Raw genomic sequence first — 12,631 nt, forward strand, 5'->3', positions numbered from 1 at the left:
TTCCAATGAGGGGATCCTCTCTTCTCTTTTTTAAAAACATTTCTTTACATAGGAACCATATTGTGAAAGTACCTTGGAACATATTCACAAACCACAAACCCTAAAACCTACAAACATATTCCCATTTAGCAGGCTGCAGATTCTCACAAGGGAGCACTGTAATGTAGTTCTACATGTCAACCTGCGCCACCTACAGGAAAAGAAAGCAATGGCAGCAGCAACACTGCCACCTGCAGGTAATGGGTGTTATAACTGCAGTTTTTTATAGCTATTTTTTATGTTTGGTTATGTTCATATTCTATATTTTAAGTTTGTACAATGTACATTTGAAAAAATAAATACAACTTCCGAAAAGACTGAGACCACTGCTCTAAAAAGTGAATTGGAGTGTATGGATTAGCCTTCTTCATAGAGTCAATGTGTTCTTTGAGTTTTTAAAACTATTATGTGTTATATTTTTTGATATATCAAACACATCTAAGTGGGGAATTATACTTTATATTATTGCATGCACTTATTGTCTATGTGAAGGTTGTCTATTTAGCTTTTATGGGATTGGGTCCTACTGAATGTATTAAGTTTGATGGGGCTTACAGTTAGCTCTGCACTAATTTAGCAAAATTTTATTAATTGAGTATTTTGCAGCTTTATGGTGACCCCTGAATGTAGCATGTCCACTTTTCCTGTGTCTCAATACTTTCACTGCTCAAACATAAGCAGTGCATTGATATAAATGATTATTTATAGTGCACAAATTGAATGAGGGCGTGACGTCAGTTGCATGCAGTTTTTAGTCGTTCTGTTGTTGTATTTTGAGGCTATTCTGCAACAGGGTTTTCTAAAGTTGAACTCCCAGATATGCACAGTCCATAATATAAACTCAGATTATATTCTTTAAAACAAGCACTATGATCTGATTACAGTGATTTGTTACAATCACATTATGTAAATTAACAGGCACGATTACTATGCACTGCTGTCTCTGAATATGGCAGGTTTGTACTGTATCACACTGGCTAACATCCTCAACAGCTATTTCCAATTATTGTGCACCCACAGGAAATTGTGTTCTCACAACATGCATCCAATAAATACTCTGCCAGGAGCTGCCTTCCACCTCATCTTTATTCAGGTGGTTCAACTTGATAACAAGGATGTTGGCTTAGTCGTTCTGCAGTGAGAGTTGCCTGCATGTCAGAGGTAATTAAACTTCTGTTCAAGAAGAAATACAGCTGGTGAATAAAACAAAATCATTGCATGGCTTTCTTTAAAATTTGTTAGGCGAGGAGCCCAGTTAAGATTGACTCTACTTAGAGAGACATTATGGCCTGTGGCCATAAAACACAATATACTGTAGTACTGGATACAGAGGTTGAAAGGCATAATTGACAGATCAAGAAACAAAAAATATATATATTTATAGCTAGATAGGAGCTTTTTTATTTTGTTTTTCCTTTCATTTCCATTAGTTTTATTATAAATATATCCTTGCACCAGATATGGCACAGTCAAACCAAAGCCACTAATATATCCTACAAATTCAAGAGATTTGGGTCATGTTCTTCAGAGGTTCTCATTATAAATCAGTTTCTTTCACTAGCGGACAATGTCCTTTCTTGTAAAAGTGCACATATAATGAGTCTGATGTGCAAATCATTGCTTTTTATGCTCTCTTCCTGTTAATCACTTGCTGGGATATCTTTGAGCCTCTTGTTCACCTCTAACTTTAATTATTTCTCTTCTGTGGTGGGAGGCGTACTAAACACAGATCCATTTCATATTCAAAGAGGAGATGAATGACCGTAATAGTGTATTCAAGTGCCAATAATTAGATTCTGTCTTTGAAAAAGCTACCCAAAACCCTACAGATGATCACATTCATTGTCATTCTTACTGCTCTTCTTTCTAGTTCACCCAAGTGGTGTGTGTGTGTACAAAAGCCTGGCAATTGTCCACAACCCTCGCCCTTACTTGCATTCACTTGAATTACACTTTCATGGTAAATACTTGTTATATAATCACACATGTTGCTGCTGGCAGACAGCTGGAACTGCTATTAGAACATAACACCCATGAGCCACCACTCTGTCAGCTAGTGTCAATACTTTTTAGCATTCAGCGTGAGTGCAGTAGGAGTTCTGGATAAAAGAGGAATAAAGTCATTGAAGAAGAATCTGAGTGTAAACAGTTACACCACAGACAGATCAAAAAACAGACACACACCGGTTTTGATGAAATGAGAAGTCAGATTAATAAACCAACACTTTATTTAAGACACACTGATATCATACAGTTCCTGGATGCAGCTCTTTTGACGAAATGCTTTTCACATACAACCTCCATGGTTGCTCAATGACAATCCTGTATAACAATATGGATACTGTAACACTAAAGTACTCCAATGTGCATATGAACCCATGCACCAGAACAAAGGAAGAGATATGTACAGATAATTCCAAATATTTCAAAAGTCTTGTCAGCATGAATAAATAATGTCAGTTTGTTTCCAGTTGTAATCCTCGACACAATATTTACTCCCTAGACAACTACTTCACCTGACAGCTCTCACTTTCTAGACAAACTGTGTGTGAGCGATGATGAACACAGTAACGCTGAAAGGTCAAAGCCTTGACATCAATCTATTCAATGTATCTACTTAACAGTGAAACATATTACAGTAATAGAGAAAACCCAACTTGGCAAAATTCAAGTTCTCCTTTTTTCTCAGCAGACAATATGAACACAGTATCAATGCTTCACAGTTTACACGAAGGCCCAGACTGGTGAGGAAAATGAACTAAAATCCCACTGATGTATAAAATACAGCGTTGGAGATCGGTAACTCAGATGGCGACACAGTCATAGCTAATTTTGCAAGCAGGCACCTTGCCACCTGTACACACTATTTCCAATAAACATGACACTACTAAACTAACAGAGCCAGTAGAGCAGCAGGGAAAGATGCTGCACTCTGGTCAGGCCTTGAATCTCACTGTAGCAAACAGCATAATAAAAAACATTACATTCAAGACTTCATAAAAGGCTACGACCGTGTCCTGATGTGGCGTTGTGGCAGAGAAAGATGAGGTCAGAACTTCAGCTCCATACAGAGACTGAGACATTGTTAAAAGAAAAAATGTGTGTTTCTTTTTAATGAACTAAATAGTATATGTGACAAATAAGTCTGTATCAATGTGAAATGCTACACTTTTCGTGGGCGTCCTTTTGCGCCAAACAGAATATTAGAGGACAGATAATGGCATGAAATCAGTATTTTTGTCTGAACATTTTCAGAAATATTTTTTAAAAATAGAGGAGTGGTTTATAAATTTGCAAGAGTACATGCACTGATTTAAATTTCAATTATTGTGAGTAAGCCTTGGTTGATGAGCAGATTGAAAACCTGTTTTAGATGATCAGAAGTGGAATGCTTAGCTACACTCCTACTGCTTTAATTCATTGTGTCAAGTCTCTCTAATATACCGTTTCTAGTACACAATTACCAAAAATTTGAAGACCTTCCTCATGTCATATTTAAAAATATACATCTCTACATTCAAATTACAAACAGTAAAATAGTTTCTCCTTGCTCTTTTCTTGCCCAGAGCAAATGTCAAGCCTTTACAGATCATCCACAACAAAAGTAACGTTACCTGTTTCATTAAAAATATCTCCCGTTTTTTAATACAGATGAAATCTTTGGAACAGTGTTCCTTTGTTTCAGAGAAATCCAAAACTGTTGTTTTCTTTTTCTGTACTACTGACTGGCTCCTGTACATGTGCAAATTAAGCTCTCTGTATCAACAGTAAAATGGGCCAGCCCTTCGTGGTTCCCTTTTTAGGTTGGGCTAACCTCACTTCCCTTTTCACAACAGGTCAGCACACATAAGGCCATTCAGACAAGTCAATAAGTTATAGTGCTTATCATCACAGATGGACAACTTTGAAACAGCACTGCGACATGCCGAGAAAATACACATACAGTACATGAAGACAAATATGTTCCCTCACAATGAAATGTGACAATGTGGAGTGCAACTAGAATACTGAACACCTTAATTAAAGATGAGCCAGAGATTCGACAAAAACGAGCAACAAGGCATACAACATTTTTAAAAACAATCTGCTTAAAATTTAAAGTAAAATATTTCAAAACCTCTTGACAGTTTCTTAAACAAAGCCTGTTGTCTTGCAAACTTTCATATTCACAAATACTTACTGACCATAAAACTCATTGTCTATTATTTCATGTGCTCTGTAAAGCATTGACTGCAACCTCACTTTCAGTCAACTAGGCACCATTATCATGCAATAGAAAGCAGGCTCCTGGAACTTTCTCAAAATCAATAGAAGGCATTTAAATTGACAAGTGTGCATTTGAGCATTACAGAGCGCAACCACCAACAAACTTTGATCAGTTTGCAGCAAGCTCTGCTCCCAAAAACTGTATTTAAATAAAGATGCCATGATACATTACAAAGTTTTCGTTTCAAAGTTATATCACAAATAATAATGTCACAATATTTCTGATTTATAGTTAAGTTGTTTTTATATTTTTGTCTACTTTTGCTCATCATTAACAGGTGTCTTAATTCTAGATGACACTATACTGTACACCTTAAAACATTTACCTGATAATACACATTCCACATACCTGTCAAGTATTTATACTGTACGATACATAAGTAATTTATGTACTATTTTTGAGACAGACTACAGAGAATTGTCCTATATTTTAGCTAGATTTTAAGAGACCAATTACTTTCTAAAATGTTCCTACATATGCTATAAATAATACAGCTCACAAAGGAGCTTAGCTCCGGTGAGTCATAAATACAGCAGAAGGCTTTTCTTTTATCAGTGACTATGTTTTTATAGTCACTGATAAAATATTAAATTTCCCTTTATTAATGTACATACATTTTATTTCTGCTGCATAGTACTGTATAGTCATTATTGTGGTTCCTGTAAAGAGGATAGTTTTGCTTGATCTGGATTGTCTCAACTAACATACTAAAATTTGCAGGGTGGAGCTTTGCAGGATACCTAGAGTTTAGATTTATGATCTACACATTTTATCTAGTCTTGTGTGCATTACCCCCTACTTTGATTTATTGATCCTTCGATAGCTGCTTGCTCTGTCGCTATTTACTGGATCATGGGGTCATCGTTGGGAGAGGACAGAGTTGGGACACTAACAAACGGCTGGGTTTTGTCCTCACAGTGGGCTGCAGCTCTGTTGGACACAGTAGTGAAGGACAGGTGGTCGTGCTCCAAGATGGCCAGACGGTCGTGCGGCTTCTCCTTCTTCAGGTAGAACATCTTCCTCAGCTGCTTCAGTTGTTGCAGCTCGCAGAACGTCTCCAGCACCACCAGCATGACTATCAGACCCAAGATTAGGTAGACTGACGAGAGAGACAGAGAGAGAGTGAGTAATGAGTGTGTAGTTTGATTAAATGCTGAAAACAAACCATAAGCATGCATTTTCTATAACCCTCACAAGAAACCAGGCTTATAGAATTATTATTGTCACAAAACCTGTTGTTTTTATGCACAGACACAAGAGGGCAGTGGATAGCTAACCTTGAATGGTGAGAATGGAGGAGAACATTTTCGGACAATGTTGGAAATCCCCCATTCAGATGTAAATGCTTGTTACTCAGGACCAGCAGTAAGATCTTGCACTGCCCTGACAAACAAAACTAAAAAAACCTCTTTGTGAAACTACCCCAAACTCCCCTAAAAACCAAGGTGTGTCTAGACCGGTAAAGTGCAATACTACTACTGTATTAGCACTACTACTACTACTTGCATAAATAGTGGTAGCATTACAGCACTATCAGAGGCATGTTGAGCCTGTAGTCTGTGATACAAATGTGAGTTTACACTCCAGTAAATGACACAAACTGATGATTATTTGTGGCAGACCGTGCTTAGATCTTCTCTTTATATGCTCCAAATGTTATTGCATTGCGTGTAATTTCTCACAGAGGAAGTTGTACAAATGTACGGGGTGCCGTTTGTGCACAAAAACACACTCTGTCATAGTCCTCTCTCCTCCTACAGGCTGACACATTGTGCCTACTGAATGACGTCTCTCTGGGTGATACGTACCGCCCACCCCTATCACAAATACAGGTTACAGTTCATTCAAGTAGTACGCAACATTTACGCACACCAACAGCTTCTCAAAACTCCATGGGTTCAAATTGGGTTTGACTGTTATCAAGTCACCATTAGTCCTGGCAGTGCAGCTGACAGAAAGCTGCACAGGTCACCCAGAAGAATCAATCAATGCCTTTTTCTGCTTTCAAAGGCCCAATTTTTCTCCTGCACTGCACTACACTGCATTTTTTACACTTTGTGGCACAAGATTTGATTTTGTAGGATATTTTCTGCTGGATTGCTTTATAGTTTATATAAGGTAGAGAGAGCTGTTCTTCCAATACAAACAAACCAAGTCTTAACATCCTCCTTGAAACAGGAAGCAATAAAGATAACGAGAAATGTGAGAACAGCACTACTGCCTGCAAGTCGCAGCTTTTATCATCTCTTCTGGTTACAGTGATTAAACCACCAGTATCACATGTAGTCAGGAAATCATAAATGCTGTTTACAGTGCAACACATATTACCATTAAAAACACAGGATGAAAACAGACGGTAAAGCAGCACTCACCAGTGATGCCCACTTTGTAGAGCTCCCTGAACCTCTGATTAGCAGCTTCTCCAGGTACATAATCTCCCAGGCCGATGGTGCTGAGCGAAATGAAACAGAAGTAGAAGGACTCCAGGAAGTTCCAGTTCTCCTCCAGGGATGAGAAGATGGCGGCAGGGATGAGGAAGAAGCAAGAGACGGCCAACATAGCGAGTAGAGTGGCATGAACAATGGCCACCAGAGGTTTGGACAGGCCCCAGCGCGTATGGATGTACATGATCGGCCTCCGTGTGCTGAACACCATGATCCTTTGCACCACAGCAGTGAGGAAAAGGAGGGTGAAGGGGATGCCAATCACAGAGTAGATAATGCAGAAGGCCTTGCCACCATCCGACAGTGGTGCCGTATGACCATATCCTGTAGGCAAACACACATACCAGAAAATATTTTGATTACAGGCATGAAAGCTGCTGTGGGAGCCATTTCCATGGAGGTACAACACTTTTCTATTGAACTTTTCAACTATCTAATCACACTGTCACATCTTCTGCGTATTCACTCCAAAATCTCATGTAGTACTGTTTGAACAATAAACAGTATGAGAAAGAAATAGATTCAGATCTGAAATTGTACACATATGATTTAGTTTTTGAAACACTCAATCGTAGGTGTACAATTTTATTAAACTCAAACTTTTGACTTTCATTTAATGTTTACATGCTGTACCAGGATAAATCAGTAAATGAAGAAGATTGCATCACAATCATGATTGTAAGCACGTAAGTACTTACTTACTCATTTAGAGCAGCAACAGGCATTTTCCACTATTTTCTGACACTTTATAGACAAAAAAAGATTAATCAAGTAATCGAGAGAGTAATCAGCAGATTAACTGATAATGAAAGTAATTGTTGGTTGCAGCCCTACTGTAATTCATGACTCTTCTGAACCTACTTTGCTCCATTATGTTTGCGTGAATTCTAATCCATTAGTCAATTCACATATATAATATAGACTATATTACTATACAATAACAGAAGCCATGTATATATTATTTTATACAAGGTATGTTGGCTAAACGTAAGTGCTCTTTATAGCACTGTCCTTTTAACAAATACACTGTGAACTATTATAACATATGGAGTCATTAATTAAACAGAAGAGTCATTAAACAGATGAGCAGACAATAAGCATGCTCAATTAAAGCGGTTTTTCTTAAGGATGAGTAGAACAGTTTTTACATTATTGCACGTTGATATGAATGTGGTATTGCTGTTAAAACCTCACATGTTCTAGTTCAGAGAAGTGAACGTAACAAGAGTGTTAAAAATACCACAGCCCTCTAACATGAGCGTGCAAATGAGGAAATTATGTTTGTCTGTGATATACGTCTTTAAAACCACCCAAGAAATGTATTTTCACCATCTGCTAGGTATTTGGTAAAAGCAATGCTTCTGTTAGGAATAAGATCAATGTTTTGCTACACACTGACTCCCACCCCTTTTTCTTTGAGTGAGAATTTAATTAATTGTGTTGAGTTGTGTATTTCGCAACCAATCTGATAAAAAATAACCAACTATAATCAAGAGCAGGCGTTTATTTTATCATTATTAGTATTGAGGATCAAAATGATTCTGGAAATGCCACTGAGATAAATAAAAATAGTTTGAGTCTAAAATAAGCCAAACCTATAACAAAGACTCAGGGCTCTGTCTGATCTAGATGTCTCTGTTTAGCAATCAACACAGTTATGTTGAGACAAAAACAAGACACAAAGAGCTTCCTGCAGTCAGACAGCTAGATCTGTACATGCTATCTGCATAATTATGTATGTTGAAACCTCAAAGATAATTACTGCCGTGTGGTCAGACTAAAGTTCTTCACGTAGTCTGACTGACAACCATCTGCAATCCATGTACTTTTGTGCACTGCTTAGGTAACACAAGACAACAACCTCTGCTCTCATTGGCGTGCAAGTCCCATTGCCTTAAAACAAACTAAACAAAGCAATTTGTTCAAAGGATTTGCCTAAACATATTAGACTAAGGTGACGAGAATGTCAAAGTCAAATTGGGGATAAACTTGCTTACGTCTAGAAAAAAACAGATGTAGATTACAGAAATGTCATCATAACCAATAGATGTGCTGGCAGAAAAAGAAATGTTCACTGTGCTCATAAATATAAGACAAGAAAGCATACAGCTATAGCTTTTGTACACAAACAACCAAAGATAACCCACTTTATTCATTTGAAGATGATACAAACAGGTTTATAGTCTGATCCTGGGATAAGCAGTGCTGTATAGAATATAGTAATAGTGAAAGAGGGGACGTTAGATGGGCTTTTACTGAACATACACTACATTACCACATCACCACCAATTATTACATTGTGAAATGCACCACAACCTGCCCATTTACAGTGAAGCAGGCCATGTTTGTGTGGCCTAGTGGTAACCTGCAAGTCAGAGGAAATGGTGTTTTGCAAACATGATGAAATGCAGACACAAGTAAGTCAAAAATTGGATCCCAATAAGCACAAAGACGGTTTAGAATATGTAGCCTAGACTCCAACCTGCAGCATCACCTGCACTGTCCAGTCTAACCCTTCAAGCAGCAACGACTCACCTGTGGTGGACAGCACGGTGCTCGCAAAAAACAGCGCAGAGGTGAAATCCCAGTTCCAGTTAGCTGAGACGTTATTGAGGATGGAAACCCCATAATTACTGGCATCAAGGGCTTTCTTTAGAAACCGCTCCAGACGCTCCTCGGATAGACATTCATTCTCCTGGAGGAACTGTTTTTTCATGGCCCTCAGGTCCTGGCGCAGGAGGTCTTCATAGGGCAGCTCGACCGAAGAAAAGACTACAGCGCCGAATATAAGATAAAGTAAATACCCCAAGACTAGTGATACAAAATACCACGTCGATTTGTGACTCTGTATCAAGCGCACACACGAATTGCTGGCTAGAGACTGAAGCATTTTTGAAGAGATAGCCTATACCACAGCAGATTTAAATAAATATGATAACCCTGTAAACTAACCTTATCAATTTTACCGCCTGACGTGGTTTATCGCCGAAATATATCCCACACGGAGGGATGTTGATAAAGACAAAGCAGAAATGAGGATACACTACCCCCTCCGCGAAACCTGCTGTAGCACTTGAGGCATTCAGGTGCTGTCTGATTTCACGATGACAAGAGTAGCCTTGTTAGGCTGGGAATAATCCGTGATAGTCCAATTGTGAAGCTGTGGTGTGAAATTGTTTGTATGCAGATAAAAGGGACCTAGTACTAGATGCAAGATAACGTTACAAAAATAATTCAAATTTAATTCACTGGAGCGAATGCAACCCTGCTTTAAGTGCTCTTCTTTTGTCGCTATATCAGGCTACAAAGTAGTGCACTTAGACTTCATTACTAAAAATGACACAGGATATAAGTACACTATTTGTTTCAGCCTTCTGGATGCATTTTTGATGCTATTTCCGATCAAAAACATGAATGCGAAAAATCCCTGAATCTGTAGTACCCGTATTTCCGAGCTTCCGGTGTTACCTGAAGGCAGCAAGTGATGTGGCGGTGACAAGGGCCATGTGACGTAAGAGCTTCCCTTTCTCTCCTCCCAGGTAGACGGTTCAGACGTCTTTCGGTTTCAATAGCTTAGAAAGCATCGAAAAACGTCAGAGAGCTTTTGTTACTGTCTCCCTCCCTGTTAGTCTGTCACCATAGAAGGTAATAAAATGAGGAAGTAGAAACGTCCCGATATAACTGTAAATCAGATACATTTGGGGAGTGGAGACAGGTTTAGTCGTGATTTTGGGAGAACTGGCTCATCAAGCTGCAGATGAAAGACATTAAAACTAATAATTTAAATAGGGCTGCTCTTGTGGGGATTTTTTTTATAGTGTTCGTGGTCACAACAAATTAGCAGCATAAATTATGACAGATGTTCTGATGTGTTATTAACACTATAAAGTGCATGTATATATATACATATATATGTATATATATGTATATATATACATACATACATATATGTGTGTGTGTGTGTGTGTGTGTGTGTATATATACATATATATATACATACATACACACACACACACACACACACACACACATATATATATATATGTATATACACACACACACACAGTATGACTGACTTATTATTTAAAAATATCAAGACGACAGGATGGACACATTTGTTCAACTTTTAAAATGAGTACATTTTCAAACTATTTGAAACTAATCATTTCCCCCCATGCTTATTCATTTTAGAATTTATTTGTAGGTATAAAAAGGTTATGTGATGATTCACATAAACATACATTCTTGAAGAGGTACATCTTAACAGTCAGGTAAACACCAGAGAGAAACTGAGAAGAAACCTACTTTCACAAACAATAAATCATTTCAAAGAATGCTTAGCTGAAGACGTTCTGCGTTACAGCCATCTGTACAGCTCCTCATCTCAAGATTATAAAGACAGTCAAATTATGCAGAATATCTGTGAGATCAACCAGAATATGGGAGAGGAGGCTTAGCATGTGGGACACGTGCTTTCATGTTGCTTATGTGAAGTTGACGTAGAAGTATAAATTAACCTATAGTGGGGTGATAGAGCTGTAAAAAACACAACAATCGTTCAATTTGTACTGCATTTTCAAAAAATAAAAATAAAAAAAGTTTGCACCTTGCTGGGCACAGACTGAATTCCTCTGCTCTTCTCAACTGCTCTTCATCCCTCCATGAAGCCTTGTCCACCTGTACAGAGCGTTCATTGAAGACTTGTGGCTCTGGAGTAACAGAGAATCTGTTGATCTGCATACCAGTTAACGTCTTCTCTGGGACCGGGCCAGAAGAATTTGTTTATCCCATTCCATGGCATGCACTTTACCATTATGTTGTGCTCTTCCACTTCAGTGATAATGAGCCATGCAGGATAGGCTTTGTCATCATAATACAAAACACACCATTCTCCGATGTGTTTCGCCTCAATGAATTCTGGATGCCATCTGGTTTTGGTTGTGCTGTCAGATGCAGGGACATGGTTATCCTCTTCACTCATAGTTGTCTCTAACAGGAACAGTCCAACATACCTGCCCCTCTCTTGCAGAGACATGTGATGTCATGTGATTTGAGTTTGTCCTTTGACACACTTAGCACCTGATGCACCCTCATTGTTCCTTTTATTGGAGCAATGGCAGGTAAGTACATAGTAGGGATGTGCAGAGAGCCCAGTATTTGTATTTGTATCTATACTTGTTGAGGCAGCAAAATTTATTTGTATTTGTATTTGAATAAAAGTGGAAAGAGGCTTAAAAATCCTGTTTTTGTTTTTTATTACGCTTTTAATTTTAGAAAATTAAAGTGTTACAATAAGTGTTCATGAATAACCTACATGTGCCAGTAGCTCAGCTTTATCTCTGGAGAACACCCCCAAATCTGGGAGTGATGTCCACATAGGGAAATGTGTGTCATGTAGCACATAGACGTAACAGCAGAGCAGAGGAGAGAGACTTAGATAGCGATGTAACCGACCTGCATTACTGTTATTTGACATGGATTTTTTTTTCTTCCCCAAAACAAATAATTCTAAAAATATTTGTATGAAACAAATATATGTAAAAAAAAAAAAAAAAAAAAAATCACTATTTGTGCTTTGCCGAATAATGCATTTGTATTTGGGCACACCCCTAGTACGTAGGTAGGTATTTATATTTTGATTCAGTAGTTCTACTTGAATAAGCACTGTATATAAGTAGGTAATTCATTTTTTATTTTGTTCTTTTTTCTGCAGACTCACCTGGATAAGCACATACTGTACTGTAGGTAGGTTCTGTTTCAGTTTATCTAACTGGGTAAGTTCATAGGTAGGTAGGTAGGTAGCTAGGTCACTCTCTGTTTTATTCTGCTTCAGTTTATCTAGATAGAGATTTATTGTCATTGTTCAAGACAAGAAAATTGC

At 38.0% G+C, this 12,631-nt stretch overlaps 1 protein-coding gene across 2 annotated transcripts; it reads right to left on the minus strand.

Annotated features, from left to right (window-relative positions):
- Nucleotides 1-2,249: 2,249 nt before the first annotated feature.
- Nucleotides 2,250-9,914, minus strand: kcnk1b (potassium channel, subfamily K, member 1b). 2 transcript variants are annotated; one of them, XM_042434380.1, is made up of 4 exons: nt 9,703-9,914; nt 9,286-9,522; nt 6,679-7,074; nt 2,250-5,405 (listed from the first exon to the last, which is right to left on the minus strand). In XM_042434380.1, the coding sequence occupies exons 2-4, from the start codon at nt 9,464-9,466 to the stop codon at nt 5,149-5,151; spliced, it is 834 nt and encodes a 277-aa protein (XP_042290314.1). In that variant the 5' UTR covers nt 9,467-9,522; nt 9,703-9,914; the 3' UTR covers nt 2,250-5,148. The 2 variants fall into 2 exon arrangements, with proteins under 2 accessions (XP_042290314.1, XP_042290313.1); XM_042434379.1 differs by having other exon boundaries at nt 9,286-9,914.
- Between the last annotated feature and the right edge of the window lie 2,717 nt (nt 9,915-12,631).

This window comes from Thunnus maccoyii, chromosome 14 (assembly GCF_910596095.1).
Source record: "Thunnus maccoyii chromosome 14, fThuMac1.1, whole genome shotgun sequence".
In the NCBI taxonomy this organism is placed as follows: Eukaryota; Metazoa; Chordata; class Actinopteri; order Scombriformes; family Scombridae; genus Thunnus; species Thunnus maccoyii.